Source organism: Primulina tabacum, chromosome 8, assembly GCF_025594145.1.
Source record: "Primulina tabacum isolate GXHZ01 chromosome 8, ASM2559414v2, whole genome shotgun sequence".
Taxonomy (NCBI): domain Eukaryota; kingdom Viridiplantae; phylum Streptophyta; class Magnoliopsida; order Lamiales; family Gesneriaceae; genus Primulina; species Primulina tabacum.
The window spans coordinates 14,215,286-14,235,827 of NC_134557.1; the positions used below are offsets into that span (position 1 = coordinate 14,215,286).

The following is a 20,542-nucleotide window of genomic DNA, read 5'->3' on the forward strand; positions in this document are numbered from 1 at the left end:
TCATGCTATCAAATATAGATAAAGACCTTGATTATACTTTAATACAAATGAATCGTAATTCGATGTTGAAACTCATTTGTAAACAATGTATGATCTAAATTCGTATCTAGTCGATTCAACCGCCTAAAACATGGATAAAGGTCGCTTGAGCTCGAGACTAGCATCTGTGGTGTTGTGTACTGCGTTTCTTGGTAGGGGCATAGAGATGTCCAAACAGGCAGATGGGTAGTCATATGATGATTATACCGAACAACCCTCTCTCGGACTTTCCAAGTGGTTATCATTCATCGAGAGGATAAGTCCGTGGTTAAGATTGTACACCATTAGTCCTTATGACCCGAGACAACACTGAGGCTCTATATGCTAGGGTTGTGCTTTGACTCGTTTACGGGCTCCAGGAGAGTCATCAGGTGGCGAGGTTGGGCACAGTTGCGACACATATAGGAGCCAGTGCATTGTAGTCGGGGATTCACCGCTCAATTATGGGTGTGGATATCCTATGTGATCTGATGAAATAATAGTGCGTGAAATCTCTGGCCAGAGTATGAGATGTACGTTAGAGAAGGAGTTCTCCAATAGTACATGGGATGCCACTATTTATATGTATCACATAGTTATCGAATTATTATGCAACACTCGATAACCAATGGTTGTATATTCGATCGGGATATATGAGATTAAGGGACCATACTGTACGTTAATCATAAGCGACATGGTTCTTGCAGGCACTATCAGTGATACCTAGGGGATCATGGGGCGATAGCTACTAGACGCTCTTCCCATGATCCGATGGGTACAATCAGAAATGAGTTCTGACATTCTTGATCAAGGTGTTGATGAAAAGAATGGGGCTAACTAGGGTAAGCCCGAATAAGAATAAATGTTATTCTGAATCACAAAGAGTTGTGAACCCACGGCTAGCTGTATCCCTGAATCATTGAGGGTCACACAAGTACTGAATTATTTGTTCTCGTTGAGATAATAAATTCAAGGAGTTGAATTTATATTATGATATAGTAAATTCAAGTAGTTGAATTTATGATAATTAAATTTTGAGAAAATAAATTCAAGGAGTTGAATTTATAAGATAGTAAATTCAAGAAGTTGAATTTATGAATTTATAAAATTTGGAGAGAATAAATTCAATGAGTTGAATTTATAGAATTTGAGAATTTAATTTATTAAACTCAAAAGTTGGGTTTATTAAATATTAAATATTGGATGTGATAAATTCAAGGAGTTGAATTTATAATTCAAATGTTGAATTTATAATTGATTTAATTTATTAAACTCAAAAGTTGAGTTTATTAAATATTAAATTAAATATAGTGGGAATATGTTTAATGGGCTTGTAGGAGTACAAGTCCAACATACTAAATAATTAAAGTTATTAATAGATTTGGATTAATTAATTAAACTAGTTGGACTAGCTCAATTAATTAATCAAGCTCATTAATGTTAATTATGAAATTTAGGTTAAGGCTCTTGTTTTTAAGGAAATAAAAGAAGAAAAAAAAGTTAACCTAGCCTCCACTCATTCTCATGGTGATGATCGAGAATCACATATACAATTCCTCCAATTTTATTTTGGCCACTTTTCAAGAAAAATAGATTTGAGTCGTCTCTCAAATTTTTGATCTCAAAGTAAAAACTTTTTTCAAATCTTCTAGTGCTATTTGAAAGAGGAACAAAATCTTCTGGTCGTGGACTTGATAGAAGGAGACTCGAAGAAATTTCGTAGGAAATCTATCAAGAGCTATCTCCGCTAACCCCGAAATAGTTGGATCCTTGTGAAATTTTTACCGAATGTATAAATTCTAACATCATATGTATGTTTCATTATAATAAACCATATTGTGCCCAAAACAAATATATTTTGATTGTCAAAATAAAATAAAAATTTTAAAAATTTCACTGCGTTTGGGCACGAGAAAACCGAGATCCAACAGTGGTATCAGAGCCAGTTTTTTTAGATCGTATGGTTTTGATATTGAATAATTTATTTCTAATCACACAAGAAAATTTTTCAGAAAATTATAGTGTCTCGGGAAGCGTACTGTATGCTGGGCTTGAATTGTTTGGGCCTAGGGTGCAATTTTCTTATTTTTCAAAATTTTGGGTAAAATTGATATTTTTAAAAATTGGTTTAATTTTTCTTTTGGAAAATTAAATTTTACAAAATTAATAATTTTCTTGTAAAATAAATAATTAGAATATGATTTTAATTATTTATGGTAAAAATGAGTTTTACAAGAAATCAATTATTATTGATTTAATTGGAGATTTAATTTATTAAATTCTTTAATAATTCTGGTGGTTAGCAATAAAATTATTAGATATATGATTTATCAATTAATTAAATTTGCTTAATTAAATGATGTTAATATTTGATATTAAATGCATGAAGGATGATCGAGAGCTTTGACCAATGTGTTAGGTGTATTTTAGGATATTTTACTGTTTTATTCATTTTGTTAATATTTGATATTATTAAAGTGAACCTGGTTTATGGCCCGTTCCCACCCCATGAGATGTATTCTTATGTGCCATGACTATTTAAATGTAATTATTAGAAATAGTGGGAGATTCAAGACTGGAAGATTGTGGACCCGATGAACAAGATGAAGACATGAAAAATATTGGAATATCTTGTAATAGTTGCATTTGTATCCCTGCATTCACCTAGGTTTTGGACCCGGATCCATGTTTGGCTCACATGAATCTAATAGTATTGGCGATCGATCATTCTTATTTATTGTTGAATGTCATATTATGATATATAAGCGATATATAGTAGTATGCATGTATGTATATTATTAGATAATATAGTTGCATGGATTCGGCAAACATACAAACTCGTGGCACGCGATTTTAAAAATAAAATTATGAGACAATTTTAAAATTAAAATCTCTCATTTTGAATATGATTCAAAATTCATATCAAGCCGTAAAAGTAAAAATTAAAATAGTTTAATTTTTCTTTGCCTTCCATCAATCGTGGTTGCATGTTGATCGCTACAAGTGTCTGGCTCATATTATTGGGGAGGCCTGGACGCCGGAAAGCTGTGAATTCCACCGGACATGTGATGTGAATTGAGTGGAAAATCCCATAACTTCGGCTCATATTATATGGGGGAACTCATGGCGACCGTCTACTACAATTCAATATTGATGGGTCGGTTTGACACGCGAAAATAAACGACGTCATATTATTAGCTCCTTATTAAACGTGAGGCAAAACACGCGGATGTTGCATAGAGATGCAATTGGATTCTACCTTTTATAAATTATAATTGGCTGATATTATTCGGGATTATAATTGGCTAATTGGACTCTACGTGCCCACTAAGGAAATACGATTTTCATTTTTCATCAGAGGGTGGTGGAAATGTCAAAATAGTGGGAGTGAAATTTATAAAATGAAATCCATATTTTATATCTTAAAATTATTTTAAAATTATCAACAACCATTATTCTGTTTCCTTATCATTATATTTTTGATTTCGTCACGTAATACATTTCTATTATTAACAAGCTAACCGAATCTAATTTTCAAGACTGGTTGGGAAATTATTTTGAATTCGGAGAAAATGACATACACACTAATGTCAGTCCTGCTAAACTGACAAAGCATGCAAGATGGTAGGACCATGGTATGCAAGCTAAAGTGTAACACGCTTGCTTTTATGTCAAATGAACTGTAGGGACAATTTGAGGAAATTTTGAATGCTGCTGATATTCAAATGCATGTGCAAGAGTTGCATGTTGCATGAAACTCATACGATAATGCACACTATTTTCAAGGAGCTCATGACTACACACATTCAAGATGGGGCTCTAGCCCATGAGCATGGTGTACATATGACTGGGCTTATTGAGAATGTGGTGGGCCTGAAATATGTGATTTCTAACAAGTTAATTGATGACATCAAATTGTTGTCTTTCTCTTCATCATTTGATGGGGTTATGGTGAACTTCAATTTGAATAAGATAGATGATAGCCTTGAAGAGCTAGTCAATACACTTATAACTTATGAGATGACCATAAAACAGAAAAATGTTGTTTTTCTAATGGGCCTCTCGTGAGACGAAAAATGGACCACAAGGTAAGGGAAAGAAATGTTCTGCCCCTCACAAGAAAAACAATCTCAATAAGAGGCAAACTCTGAAGGACACTTAAAGGTCCTACAAAGCCCGATAAGTCAGAACATATTTATGTCACTGCTAGAAGTCCGGACATAAAAAATTGTATGCACCAGAAATGTTCTGAAAATGATAAGTGAATGTCCAAGTAAATACGATTTCAACGACAAACAAAAAAAAGTTAGATGATCCAAATCCCGCACAAATATGGCACGCTAGACTACGTCACATGTCCCAAAGAAGGATGCACAAACTAGTGGGAGAAGACATGTTTGACTTGTCGGACATAAATTCTCTACCTACTTGTAAGTCTTGTCTAAAATAAAAAATGACAAAGGCTCCATTCGATGGAAACGTGGAACGTGCGCATGGTCCACTGGATTTGATTCACACGGACGTTTGTGGCCCGCTAAGTGTTAGCACAAAATTTGGGCATTCCTACTTCATTACATTTACTGATGACCATTCGACGGTATGGGTATGTTTATTTGATGAAACACAAATCTAAAGCATTTGAAAAGTTCAAAAAATTCAGAACTGAAGTAGAAAATCGGCTAGAAAGAAGTATTAAGGCACTTCGATCTGATCGAGGTGGAGAATACTTAAGTGCTGAATTTTTGGGTTATCTAAAAGAGAATGTGATTCTCTCATAGTGGACTCCACCAGCTACACCACAATTGAATGGTGTTTCTGAACATCGAAATCGAACCTTGATGAACATGGTTCGATCCATGATGGAATTCACTGAATTACCTACATCGTTTTGGGGCTTTGCGCTTGAAACTGCGGCAATGTTGTTGAATAATTTCCGTACTAAAGCAGTGGATAAAACACCATATGAGATATGGATGGGAAAAACTCCCAACTATTCTTACATGAGAATATGGGGATGTCCTGCTTATGTGAAGCAGACAGTGGGAAACAAATTGGATATCAGATCCACTTTGTGCAACTTTGTAGGATATCCAAAGAATTCTGTTAGATATTATTTCAATCATCCCAATGAAACAAAAGTGTTTGTTTCAAGAAATGCCACCTTTTTGGAAAAAGAATTTCTATTAGATAGAAAAGTTAAGATGATAGAGCTTGAAGAAATTCAAGATACTCCCTCAACTATAGAAGTTGAACCCATTTCCCAACAACCAGTAGTTGAAGTACAAGCTCCTAGAAGGTCTGATAGGATTATTAGACCACCTGCAAGATATATGCTTCTTCATGAACAAGACCAGGATGAGTCTTGTGTTGGATGTGATCCAATGAACTTTAAGGAAGCAATATCTGATACTGATTCAACCAAATGGCTTGAAGCCATACAGTCAGAAATGGACTCTATGTATTCAAACCAAGTCTGGACATTGGTGGATCCACCTGAGGGAATCGTTCCCATAGGATGCAGATGGATCTACAAAAGAAAGCTTGGGGCGGATGGGAAGGTAGTGATCTTCAAAGCAAGACTGGTTGCAAAAGGTTATACTCAAAGACAAAGAATTGACTATGAGGAAACTTTTTCACCAGTTGCTATGTTTAAGTCCATTAGAATACTACTGGTCATAACAGCATGGTATGACTATGAATTATGACAAATGGATGTAAGGACTGCATTCCTCAATGGAGACATCAAAGAAGAAATTTATATGTCTCAACCTGAGGGATACACATCAGTAGGAAGTGAGCATAAGGTATGCAAACTTCATAGATCAATATATGGTCTCAAGGAGTTGGAACCTCATATTTGATAGCACTATCAAAGAGTTTGGTTTTGCTAAGAATCTTGAGGAACCATGTGTGTACAAGAAAGTTAGTGGGAGTGCAGTGACATTCCTAGTATTTTATGTTGATAATATCCTGCTCATTGGGAATGCTGTAGGATTACTACAATCAACTAAAGTATGGTTAGCAAGTAAATTCTCCATTAAAGACATGGGTGAAGCATCATATGTATTGGGAATACAAATCTATAGAGATAGATCAAAGAGGATGCTGGGGCTCACCCAAGCCCCTTATCGATACCAGTCTGAAGTGATTCTCTATGGAAGAGTCCAAGAGAGGATACTTATCAATGTGTCATGGTGTTACTCTATCCAAAGCTATGTGTCCCAAAACTGATGAAGATAGAGATGATGACACGTATTCCATATGCGTCAGCCATTGGTAGTATCATGTATGGTATGATATCGACTCGTCTTGATGTTGCTTACACTCTGAGTGTTACAAGCAGATATCAGGCGAACCCTGGTCCAATTCATTGGAAAACCGTGAAAGATATTCTTAAGTACTTGAGAAGGACTAAGAACTTGTTCATGGTTTATGGGGGTGGAGAATTGAAATTGGAAGGCTACACTGATTTTAGCTTCCATGCGACGTAGATGATTCGAAATCGACCTCTGGTTTGTATTCATGCTAAATGGTGCGGCTGTCTCCTGGAAAAGTTCCAAGCAAGACACCGTTGCGGATTCCACCACTGAAGCTGAATACATTGTTGCATCTGCTGCAGCCAAAGAGGCACTTTGGATGAGGAATTTTGTCCAAGAGTTGGGCGTTATTTCTAATGGAGTTGATCCAGTCCCGTTGTACTGATGCCCTGGAAGCCAATGTCTCATCAGATGCAGCAAAGGAACCAATGTCTTATCAGCGATCCAAACATGTACTGAGGAAGTTCCACATCGTACGGGAGATTGTGGGAAGAGGAGACATATCAGTCGAAAGAGTCCCCTCTGCAGATAATGTTGCTGATCTACTTACAAAGCCCTTGCCAGGACCATTGTTTGAAAAGCATCGCGAAGCAATGGGATTAAATTTTATGGGTAGTTGGCTCTAGGGCAAGTGGGAGATTGTTAGAGTAGATGCCCTGGAAGACAACTGTTGGCTAAGGATTTTATTGACTCAGTTGTAATAAACAATCTTTATTTTAATATAATTAACTATTTCATGGTTTGTTATTTCTTTATCTGTATACCCATGTTATCAAACATAGATAAAGACCTTGATTATACTTTAATACAAATGAATCGTAATTCGATGTTGAAAGTCATTTGTAAACACTGTATGATCTAAATTTGTTCCTAGTCGATTCAGCCGCCTAAAACATGGATAAATGTCGCTTGATCTCGAGACTAGCATATGTGATGCTGTGTAATGCGTTTCTTGGTAAGGGCATAGAGAGATCCAAACATGCAAATGGGTAGTCATATGATCATTATACCGAACAACCCTCCCTCGGACTTTCTAAGTGGTTATCATTCATCGAGAGGATAAGTCCGTGGTTACGATTGTACACCATTAGTCCTTACGACCCGGGACAATACTGAGGCTCTATATGCTAGGGTTGTGCTTTGACTCGTTTACCAGCTCCAGGAGAGTCATCAGGTGGCGAGGTTGGGTACAGTTGCGACACATATAGGAGCGAATGCATTGTAGTCGGGGATTCACCGCTCACCTATGGGTGTGGATATCCTATGTGATCTGATGAAATAATAGTGCGTGAAATCTCTGGCCAGAGTATGAGATGTACGTTAGAGAATGAGTTATCCAATAGTACATGCGATGCCACTATTTATATGTATCACATAGTTATCGAATTATTATGCAACCCTCGATGAACCAATGGTTGCAGATTCGATCGGGATATATGAGATGAAGGGACCGTATTGTACGTTAATCATAATCGACTGGTTCTTGTAGGCACTATCAGTGATACCTAGGGGATCATGGGGCGATGCTACTAGACGCTCTTACCATGATCCGATGGGTGCAATCAGAAATGAGTTCTTACATTCTTGATCAAGGTGTTGATGAAAAGAATTGGGCTAACTAGGGTAAGCCCGAATAAGAATAAATGTTATTCTGAATCACAAAGAGTTGTGAACTCACGGCTAGCTGTATCCCTGAACCATTGAGGATCACACAAGTACTGGATCATTTGTTCCCGTTGAGAGAATAAATTCAAGGAGTTGAATTTATATTATGATATAGTAAATTCAAGGAGTTGAATTTATAAGATAGTAAATTCAAGAAGTTGAATTTATAAAATTTGGAGAGAATAAATTCAAGGAGTTGAATTTATAGAATTTGAGAATTTAATTTATTAAACTAAAAAGTTAAGTTTATTAAATATTAAATTTGGAGGTAATAAATTCAAGGAGTTGAATTTATAATTTAAATATTAAATTCAAATGTTGAATTTATAATTGATTTAATTTATTAAACTCAAAAGTTAAGTTTATTAAATATTAAATTAAATATAGTAGGAATATGTTTAATGGCTTGTAGGAGTACAAGTCCAACATACTAAATAATTAAAATTATTAATGGACCTTGATTAATTAATTAAACTAGTTGGACTAACCCAATTAATTAATCAAGCCTATTAATGTTAATTATGAAATTTAGATTAAGGCTCTTGTTTTTAAGGAAATAAAAGAAAAAAAAAAGAAGTTAACCTAGCCTCCACTCATTTCCATGGTGATGATCGAGAATCACATATACAATTCCTCCAATTTTATTTTGGCCACTTTTCAAGAAAAAGAGATTTGATTCATCTCTCAAATTTTTGATCCAAACGTAAAAACTTCTTTCAGATATTCTAGTGTTATTTGAAAGATGAACAAAATCTTCTGGACTTGATAGAATGAGACTCGAAGAAAGTTCGTAGGAAATTTATCAAGAGCTATTTCCGCTAACATTGGAATAGTTGGAGCCTTGTGAAATTTTCACCAAAGATATAAATTCTAACATCATATGTATGTTTCATTATAATAAACCATATTAGTGCTCAAAACAAATATATTTTGATTGTCAAAATAAAATAAAAATTTTAAAACTTCCGCTGTGTTTGGGCACGAGAAAACCGAAATCCAACAGTTTTTGCCCTGAAGTAACTATCTCTTAAGCAAATATTCAAGAGTATATTTTAGCACCATGTTCTCAACAAGATCTTATGATCTTCTTTTTTACAATTTATTTTTTTGGAAAAAATATTATACGAACCATATTAAGTCGAGGGTGGAGCATATCTAGCCGTTCAGACGGTGCTTAAAAAGATCAAGTCGTCCGGGCTAAGAAGTTAAGTTGTAGAAGTATCTGAACTCAAGCTGAAAAGTTATCATCGCTCAAAACTGACCGACATTCTAAGTGTACAAACCGTCGAAAATAAAGTGATATTGTCACCGGTCAAAAAAGAGTTACACCTAAAAGGATAATAGAGTCTAGCCGTTCAAGCAGTTGCCTCATTTGAAAAGATTAGACGGTATCCTACAAACCCCCGAATGACATAAAGCACTAATTTGATCATGATATGTCAGCTTTATGGAAAGCAAATAACATGAAGTCGCAAAAACACAGGGAGCATTAATGAGTATTTAATGGTATGAAAATGACAATGTTATACTGTTGAGAAACAGTAAAGATGACCTTTGAAAAATAAATCCGACTATTTGAGCTTTTCAACTATAAATATGTAGATTTAAAACATGAATAACTATCTCGACCAGCTGTAATTATTTTTAAGCCTTCATATTTCAAAAATCTCGAGCACACTTAATATTTCGATTTCTAAGGGCTCATTCAAACACACTTATCAGAATCATATGATCGTCAAATATCAATCTCTGCTACACTGTAAGATCCTGTAAGCCCTGCTTCGTTATATAGGCCACCCGGAAATGAGAATTTAATTCTTCAATTAATTAATTTTTGACTCATTTATCGCACAATATTTACGTATATATCAAATATATATTGTAGGTTCAAGTATTGAAACGTGTTCGAGGTATAATCTTCGACTGAGAATTATTATTGAGTGAGTATATGTTTATAAGTTCAGAATTATCAGTAATACATTAATTTTTTGAGTTTTGAGATTTTGTTGAAGCGATAATTAGTTAATAAGTTGTCCAGTTTAAATAATTGGAAATTTAAATGAATTGTTGGATAATTCAGCATTTTTAATCGAATATTAGATTTAATAGGTGAATTTAAATTGTTAGAAATAATATGCGAGTTGATGAATTTTTGGGATTACTGGGATGAAGTTTTGATAATTAAATCGTTAAATTGGATTTTTAGTAAAATAAATTCAACTTTAGTATTTTGAAAATAAGTTGGATTATTTGAGATTTATTGGTTAATTGTGAAATTATTCGGCTTGTTATTATATTTGTTAGGATGAGGAGATCAAAGTTGAGCTTGTTTGTTGTTCAAAGACGGTATAAATATATTACTATTTTGTATCATACAATAGTAACGCTTAAATTACTTTTTAAGCTTATTTATGTGTTAATTGTGAATTTTTATGTGATTAATTGATTGTTGTGAATTATTAAATTTCTTGTTGATTTATAAGTTTGTTTATATGACATATTTATGGCATTTACTATAGGGTATGATATTATGACATATTATATTCTTGGCACATGAGACTATGGCTTTCGAGTCGAGTTATCTCTTAGACAAAAATTATGATTGTATTTCTAGGTGCATTTTTGGTATGATATGTACTTGAAATCTTGACATCATAAATTGTGTCTTCCTATTGTATCGCTGCCAGTTGTTGGAGGCCAAGTCGTGGATATTTGTGTTAGCATCATGACACAAAAGCTAATGTCATGGATGTTTGTGTAAGTATCACGATATTACGACAGGGCGGTTTAGTTGCATGACGATATAGCTCCTATATACGTTGTTGCTCGAGCATGTTGTTATTATAGCATTTATTGTCTCATGTTACCATGTTGTTATTTAGCCTTGTTCATGCATTATATATTTTATTTTCTTATATGTTTATGCATGATTTTATATTATTTTTGTTGTTTAACTATTTCATACAAGAATTCATACTTCAATATTTTTACTGAGGGGCTATTGTGGCTGTTGTAGGGCACTATGGTAAGTCACCCAAGTAGTTTGCAGTACTAGGCAAAGGTTCCTCCACTAGAACTCGTGAGCGAGGTCAGGTTACTAGGTTGTCAGAGTTGGAGTCTCCCAGTTGGTCTATTTATACATGTTGGAGTCTTATCAGTTTTATGTCAGTCTTTTTACCGAAGAGATGCCCCGTGTATCTGTATGATTATTTGGAGATGTTGTTGTGTGTTTGGATTTAGTGTATGTTGTTTTGAGCCATGCCGGCTTTATTTGAACCGATGGTTGTAAATTTTTTATTTGAGCCGAGCTGACTTTTGTGTGTGACTATTTATAAATACAGTAATGTCAGTCCTTGAGTCATTTTCTTTTACAATTATTTTAAATTTATGGTATGTCATATTTACAGGGGAAGTCATGCAGAAAATTTTATAGTCCCTGAAGTCCATTGTAAGTATTTTAAAGCATTTTTAGTTGTAATTTTAAATTAATCAATATTGTTTGATAATTAATAATAATTGTAATAATTGAGCCTCACATACACACACCATAAACTCAAGCCGTCAAGTCCGATCGTTAGGTTTTGTGTTTGTTGTCTGGTGAACCAAAATTAAATATCAAGACTGTAAAGTGATTACTAAGAGTTTCAGTTAGGCAGTGATAAGTCTTAACTGCAATGAGTTTTTACTAGAAGTTCTAAAACTAAAATCTTTTACTTGTAAACCTTCTTAGGTGGAAGAAGGGGTGACGTATAAGTTTTATATCCGAACATCCATAAAAAATTTGTGTCATTACATTATGCATTTACAATCCTTCAAAGTCCATTTCAAGTCGTTTATTGTTAAAGTTCCCAGTATAAATTATCACTAATCAAGCCGGATTGTTACAATACTTAATCTTTTTAGTGTTCTAGCAAGTCTAGTTGTTCAAGAATACTTCTTGATAGCCTGAATTAAGAACGGTTTGAAATCAACATAATTTTAAAAGAGTATTCTCCCCTTCTCTAAATTCTAATCCAATTTCCAAAAGTGATATCAGAGTGGTTTTTTTCTCGAAGTCTGATGACTATACTTCAAATGGCATCATTTTGAAAAATTCTTATTTTTTATAAAAGAAGATTACGATGACTCAAAAATAAATATGCATGCACATCTAGCTGCTCCAGATGATATCATGGGTATGTCATCACTGACAGTACAATGAAGATACTCCAAAAAAAATACAATCGCTACAATATCTGATGGTGCTCCATGGATGATCAGGAAGCACCGGTCAGAGTGGAAGGTCGGAGACAAGAAGAAAGAAAACCTTAACAACGTGGCCAAAGACATCTTGTACAATACTCTGAATAAGAACATGTTCAGCGAGATCAAGACATGTATAACAACTAACGAAATTTGGGAAAGGCTGACCCAACTCTGCGAGGGCAATGATCAAACCAAGGATAATAAGTTGACCGTTGCAATCTAGAAGTTCGATAATGCCAAGAAGAAGCCTGGCGAGACTCCTAATGGGTCGGGAGACAAGACAGATACATGATTGAACTGCCAATTAGACTACTGTATTAAATAATTGATGATAGACTATATAATTTAATTTAATTCCTGCATGAAGTATTCTGAAGTAAACAAACTTGGTACAAACTGAGCCTATCTTTCAATTAAGTGAAACTCAAAACTTGTCAAGGGGTAGCATCCTAGACATACTCAAAACCTTGGAGTATCCGCACTGTGACTGTTACATAGTCATTAGATATGCTCTCTAGCTCAAACCAAGATTAGCTTTCAAGATAGTTGTTTGCATTCCATCGAAAATATTGTGATGAAAGTATTCAGAGTATTGATACATCATCTCTTCATTATATTGTTTGCTACGCACTTGGCTACCCAGTCTTTACTGCCAAACTGGGTATACATACCAAAGAGCAAGAACCAGGAAAATCTAAAGAAATCCGAAAGCAATCGACACAAACTCATGAATGATTTGGTTCCTAGCTGCGTCTTCTTAACATCAATAACGAAAAATGCAGCAACTCAATTTATATTTAATCGGACTGATGAGAAGATGCTGATGTTTCCATTCACTCAGATATATTAGACTCTTCAAGTGCTCTAGAGATAGAATACCAACTGAGCCTATCTTTTAGTTAAGTAAAACTCAATCTCTGTAGTAGCCTAATCCAAATTTACAAGATTCAGAGACCATTCCTAGGAAAGTCTGAAAAATCCAAAAGTAATCCTCCAAAACCCGCCAAGGATTTGGTTTCTAACAGCACATACAGGTATTTATTTAACATCGAAATCAACGGGTACATCGTCTTTCAATCTTTATACTCATTAGAATACAAACTGAGCCTATCTTTCAATTAAGTGAAACTCAAAACCTGCAGTGCCCTAATCCAAGTAAACAAATTCTAAAAACATTCCTAACCAACTTCACACCATCAAAAAATGAAAAACGAAACTTTTGTTTTTCTCCTTTTTAAAGGAGGCTCAAATATCATTCTTCAAATTATCAGCAGGTGCTCATCCAAGTACTAGTGGAGCATGCTCGGTAATATTAAACTCGTAGTTCAGGTTTTAACCCTTTGCCATGATCACAGTTCATACTCGAAATTAGACTTTTTGATCCTTAATTAGTTGATTTAATCCAATCTTGTGAAATGGTATTTCTTTTGCATTATATTTCAAATCCAAAAGATTTTGGTAGCATTCTCCCGTATTTTTCCAGGAAGAGCAATGGGGAGAATGCTTTTCTTGATTTGGTATACATGGAGAGAAGTTTCAATATCTTTGTGATGCAGTTACATAAAACGAGGATAGGTATGCTTCGAACTCAGGTGAGCTTTCAAGCGAAGGTACACACGTATTCTTGAGGATAATAAGTCAATTCCTGGTAGAAAAATCCACAACTTTGACAAACAAAAGGGAAGGAATTAAGGACACATTAACGTGAAAAAAAAAAAAAGAGATGTCAGGGTCCCAAATAATCTTAGCTTTGGAAAAATTATCATGGATAACTCCGGGAATGAAGAAGACGGGGCAGAGAAAGCAACTAAGACTTGTGTGTGCCCAGAAGAACCATTCTCAACGACTGGTATTCGAAGAGACAACCTCGAGTAGAAGGAAATCGAGGGCTGAACACAGAGATTAAAAGAAACTTCCGGCGACAAGTTTGCAACAACTCAAAATAGAGTTGATCAAAATATATAGTGGAATAAAGGCAATACATCCATTTGAACTATTGGCATGAGCACCAGACGGTAGTAGAGTACATGAAGCGAATTGAGATAACGATGCCTGTGGTGAAAATAAGAATTTATACCCGGCCTTCCACCTTGAAAAACCCCACCTGATAATAATAATAATAATCTTCTTTTGAAAAGTTACACTGAGAAAATTCGTGTTTATGAAAAAGCTATAGATTTTTCTTGCTCCATACATTCTTAGTTCTGTGGAAGCTTCTCTCCGTTGCTACAAGTAGTTTTCATGACATTTTCAGGAATATTTCAAGAAATGGAATTTGAAATTTGTAAGGTTTTCAAATTGCATTAGCGACATCTAAAGGCTTCTCAAGAAGTTGAGCCCTGCAAAATGTGTGCATGGTCATACAATATTGTTTCTCATAACTTTGTCATGCACATTTCTCCGCCTTTAAAGTACTCAATGATGAAGATTTTTAATGAAAAAACTCGACACTTTTTCATAGCTTTTGAGAAAATAAAGTTATGCAACTTTGAAGTACACTGAAATGCAGCCTGCAGCTAGAAATAATGTCATTTGTGTTTGCACTTGGTCTCTTGTCTCCAATGCAGACAACATAAATCATCTGATTTAGTCGTCATCAATTAATTTAGACAAAATTTATTGTGCAGTTATTTTTGTTTTTGCAAATTTATTTTAGTTTGCAGCCTAATCATTTGATGGACAACTAAGAGGGAAGTGCAAGAAACACTATATTTGAACAATAAAAAAGTTTTGTTTGTCAACTTTACACTGCACAAGCAAAACCAAAATTTTGTTTTCCACGTAGATCAGATCCTCAATATGGGATCCTAATGAAACAGATACACAACACAAAAAAGAGCCTTTAAATCAAGAAAATCCCAAACAAGATTTCTTTCAGTTCTGTTATAATTTTTAATTACGATGCCAGATTCAAGAGAGATGTTTCGCCTATAATCCAAAGTTACGAACCGGTTTATTGAGCAGGATTTGTTACCCTCAGTGATCCTCCAAGATCGACTGGTACGAGGGGGATGAATGAGTGCAAAACATCTGTTATCAATGGCCGATAACTTGGCTCTGGTTGCACACATAACACCGCTATAGCCGCCACCTGAGCCAAAAAATTGTTTTAAGAAGTTAGACTTGGCAAATTTTATTTACAAAATGTAACCCTTAAACTAATGATGTTGTGATTGAAACGTACTTGGTACAAATGCTTCAAATCCATCGTGTTTCTGATGGCTGGATCCACGATGTTTGGAAGCTTGGATCTGTCAGTCAGCTGAGGCATTGCCTGTTTGTTGAAGGTCAAGATATTAGGTCGAAGTCGGAGGAGGACTATTGGAATAAAAGTTCTTCGAAAATATTTACTTACCCAAGTGACTATTGATTGGCATTGTGCTTCGGCTACTTTCTCCACAGCTTTTCTTCCCATCAGAAGTTCAAGAAGAACCACCCCAAATGCGTAAACGTCACTTTTGTCAGTAAGTTTACCTGATCATTCCTTAAAGAACTTGTCAATATTTGAAATCTGAATGCGAAGCAATAAACTGTAAAAAATCAAGAACTACATATTTGATAATCATTAATGTGAACTAAACCTGCAATTCTTATGCATTTTGACAGCATCGCCTTCACATTTTTATACAAGTGGTTACAGCTATATGCATTTTCTGGCGTTTCAGTGAATCGGACTTTAAAAAGCAAACGATGCTATATTGAACCAGAGCAGAATAAATACAATTTCAGGTGTCAAATTTAAAGTGTAATTACGTTAAATTTTTTCACTAGAGAGTTGTTCTTTTCCTCCAAAAGGTAAAACTTTGATTCCAGCCTTGAGTATAGACAAGGCAGGACCACAAGTACTTAGACGGAAAAAGGCCCTTACCATCTAACAAGTACTCTGGAGCAACATAACCCAAAGTTCCAGAAGGCTTGATGCTGGCCTTGTTTGAGCTTCCACCCGTAATCGCAAGTCCAAAATCAGAAAGCTGAACCAAGACCGGAAAACATAAGAGTTGCACAAAATTCAAGCATGAATATCAATATTAACACCTTGGCATTGAAGTCGGAATCAAGAAGAATGTTGGTAGATTTGACATCCCTATGGATCACAGGAGGGTTGCAATGCTCGTGCAGATACTCTAATCCTCTGATGAACGGAAACAACGTTAGTCCAGGTCAAGAATCAAATGATTATGACAAAAGCTGGCATTAAATGATTCTCAAAATGGGTTGAGTACCTTGCAACATCGAGGGCAATTCTCATTCTCACATTCCAAGACAACGTCGATTGGTGCGAAGGTCCTGAAGTATTTTTTTCAAGAAAGTATCATTCATCATTCATGGATACAACCTTTTGAGAACTCAAAAAAACACATTTTACCATGCAAGTGGAATTCCAAGTTTCCGTTCTCCATGATTTCATAAACCAAGAATCGTGACTCGCCATGAATACAATACCCTAAGAGAGAAACTATATTCTGATGTTGAAGTTTACTCAATAATTCAATCTCATTCTGCACTTTCAAACATTAATGGAGAAGTGATCAACAGATGCAACAGAAAATTTACAAAGAAAAATTTCAATTCATAATATGCCCAAACTGCACCTCGAATTCTCTTTCAGCTTGTTGCCCACCAATTAATATTTCCTTAACAGCTGCACGCAAACTGTTATTGAAACGAGCTTCATACACACGTCCTAATCCTCCTTCACCGAGTATATTGTCCTCGCTGAAATTGTTTGTGGCAGCTACCAGGACTTGATACTCAATCAATGCAGTCGAACCTTTCTTGCCACTAGTTTTTAGTGAAGAGAATTTATCCAAGATTGGAACAAAAGAAATTCCCTTTGCAACATCTACATATACATATTTAAGAAAAATACAAATGACAATATATCGATCGATAAGAAGATAGAACAAAATGCATACTTGGGACTAATCAAACACAAAACGATGGAAAAAATATGACTTTTACAGTTCCCTTACGAAAGGAAGGTACCTGAACTCTGACCACTTTTTGGATCGCAGCTTTTCACATGTTTCGATCTATAAATCCATAAACAAGATGCCAGCAGCAAAATCCCCCCGAGAAGAGCAGAAGAAACAATAAGTGCGATAAAAATTTTCTTGTTCAGGTCCTGATGGTGCACTACTTTCACCTCTGCAACTTCACATTTCAGGGAGAAGAAAATTTACATTTGAAAACATAGATTTAAGTCTAGAAGTACAACAATCACCCCAACAAAATCAAACGGCCAAAAAATATACAAAATAAAAATCACCCCCCTCTCGCCCATCCGAAAAAAGGAAAAGAAAAGAAAGAACTGCATAAAATTGTATCAGCAGCAAAATTCCAGATTTGCGTATGAATGTCAGTTGCTCAATTTAGGCGTCAACACTCAAAGTAGAAAAAAACAAGAACCAATGAGCCCTCATAAAACCATTCAAGAAAAACAACAAAGAATCTTGAAGCCACCCATCATTAGAAGGGTGGGACTAAAAATATAGGTAATGCTCGGAAAATCCAAAAGTTACCTGGAGAATGTGCTATAATATCAGAAGAATTCCCCAAAGTGGGATTTTTTTCAGTAGGAAGAACAGGGTCAGCAACTGGAGGATCTGGCTTCACATCAACTGGAACTGAGAACGAAGGAGAACTGAAGACCCAAATGGGCAAGAGTATCAAGAACCAAAACTGCATTCTCCCCCTTTTTCCTCTTTCAAGAAATCTCAACTCAGAAAAATTTTAATGGGATTATCCCGAAAAACCTTAAACTTTGTCCGATAGCTTTAAAAATTCAAATTTCAAATTGTTCTTTAAGAGAATTATTGTCTTGAAGTTTATGCAAGAAGAGGACAAAAAACTGGGAAAAAAAGAAAAGCAAAGAAATTACTTTATTTGTTATCCAGATAAAGTAAGACTGGCGAATGCACAACAATCATGTGGCAGTTATTAAAAGGTGAATACCTCCATTTCAGCTCTACTCCACAACTTATTAAACAGCCTCACGTTCCCCTGCTAACTTCCTAATCAATTAATCTCTAAAGTTTTTGCATGAAAATAATATTTAAATGTTTTCAATATGATCTTAAATTTATATGTGATTCTTTTTTAAAAAAAAAATTTATATGTGATTAGAAAATTTTGAAAATTAATGTGATTGATGGAGAAAATAAAAATATAAATATGAAATAGTTGGATAATTAATAGGAAAAAATAGGAAGAAAAAAGTATTATATATTTGTACTATCTATACTAAATTATTGTGATTGCAGCGTAAGTACATCATCATTTTTTATAATTATATTTTGATAATTATTTAGTTATAAAACCAAATGAATTATAAAAAATATTGTATAAAAACACAATACGTGTATCGAAGCACTAATTATAATGATGATTTATGATTAGTATAGTTAGTTGATTAGAAATGTAAAATGATATATTAGTTAAAAAAAATTAAAATTATAATGAAGTGACCACAAAAAAGAAAAATTAGCGAAGTAATAGATTGCGCTTTTGAGCCGAGTTTTCTAACACAAGTTTTGTGAGCATATATATATAGTATTAATTTTTATTATATTTTTAAAAATTATATATAATAATTTAATTGGAATGAAATAAAAAATTGAAAATATAGCAATATTTATAATTAAACATTAAATAATTTATATTATTTGATTGGTTGCTTGAAAAATTGGAGAGATAAGGGGTTGAAAAGAGAGAATTATGGAAAATAAAAATGGAAGGTTTACCAACATACCACTAAAGATTTAACTTCATAATATACACTAGATATGTTGAAAAATTAGAAAATCAAGTAATTTTAAAAAAATAATTTAAAATGAAAGTTATTAATTTTTAAAATTGAAATAATAAGTGAAAAAATGGTATATATAGTTGGATGAATATTAAGTATTTCGACAATTGTAAAAAAGTTTTATGTCATATCAAAATTAGTCAGTAAATATAAGTTATATGTAATTATTATGATAATTTGAAATAGTAATATCCACCATCCATACCTCTTATTCTTGGTCAATATTTTTTTTTCAAATTTATGATATTATACCGAATAATTCAATAATATTAATATAATTTTTTGTTTCTAATGATATCACTCCAACCAAAGAAAGCTCAAGTTTATGATATATTAAGAAATATTTTTAAATCATTGATGGAATTTAAATAATTTTTATAATTGCAAGTGTTATATATACTTAAAAAAATTAATATTGTTATTTGAAGATTAAATATTATTTTTTAAAAAAAAAGAAATTGTAAATATAATGATTCTTTGTCCAACCCATCACCAAAAATATATATATATATATATATATATCATAACTAGATCACTTTGTTGGATTATTACTATTTATTTATGACGTGACCTTAGTCAGTCACTTGAAGGATCCATGTGGCTAATTAAACTACAAATTAATTATTAAATAAATATATATAACCGACACCTAAAATATTATTTTATGAAAAAGATGTCAACTTTACATTACGCCGACAATGTTTACTCTACCCCAATAAAAATTTATAAATTTTATTTATTAAGAAAATTATACAAATATAAAATATAACAATATGCTACAAAATGGAACTATTTGAATGAAGAAATCACGCCATGGCCTAAGGTTATGCATGCCTTATCAAAGGCGGAATTAATATAATTAAGAGCACTTCTTGTGAGATTGGAAAGACCAACAAAGAAGTCATTTTTTGTTTATTAAAATTAAAATAATAGTAAGTCTGACGTTTTCATGTGTCAACCATACTCATATTTATAATAGTAAGTAATAATTTTGATATAGATACTAATTTTATTTCATGGATAGCCCAAATAGAAAATCTGTTTTACAAAATTGACTCGTGAAACCGTCTCATAATTTTTTTTTTGGTGTAAATTAATAGTACTTGTGTAGATTTTATGACAAACGGTGTAAATTTTGTTTTTGTTTTTTGTTAAAAAAGATCATCATATCACTGTCCATTTAGATTTTTACATTAAATAATACAAAGTGAATTTTGTAAATAAATTTAGAACGCAGTAAATGTTCTTGCCGTGAAAGTGATTGACACGTGTCTTTTGATTTAAAATATTAGAGTGATACATTTATCATCAGTTATATTTTTTAGTAAAATATCAAACATTTGATATTAAAACTGATATTACAGTTAATTCTCATAAACTACAAAAAGTGTAATTACTGATAAAAATATCATTATAGATTAGAAAAATATTCAATATGTAACACGTAAGTTATCGTAAGATTTAAAATATTAAACGTAATTTTTAAAAA

General features: G+C 33.5%; 1 protein-coding gene across 2 annotated transcripts; it reads right to left on the minus strand.

The window, feature by feature from the left end:
- Positions 1 to 14,936: 14,936 nt before the first annotated feature.
- On the minus strand, positions 14,937 to 18,147 carry LOC142553793 (putative receptor-like protein kinase At1g80640). Of its 2 annotated transcripts, none has more exons than XM_075664299.1 (10): positions 17,768 to 18,147; positions 17,232 to 17,393; positions 16,838 to 17,088; positions 16,612 to 16,744; positions 16,469 to 16,532; positions 16,281 to 16,377; positions 16,114 to 16,216; positions 15,601 to 15,719; positions 15,430 to 15,519; positions 14,937 to 15,336 (listed from the first exon to the last, which is right to left on the minus strand). In XM_075664299.1, the coding sequence occupies exons 1-10, from the start codon at positions 17,931 to 17,933 to the stop codon at positions 15,199 to 15,201; spliced, it is 1,323 nt and encodes a 440-aa protein (XP_075520414.1). In that variant the 5' UTR covers positions 17,934 to 18,147; the 3' UTR covers positions 14,937 to 15,198. The 2 variants fall into 2 exon arrangements, with proteins under 2 accessions (XP_075520414.1, XP_075520413.1); XM_075664298.1 differs by having other exon boundaries at positions 17,232 to 17,399; positions 17,768 to 18,146.
- Between the last annotated feature and the right edge of the window lie 2,395 nt (positions 18,148 to 20,542).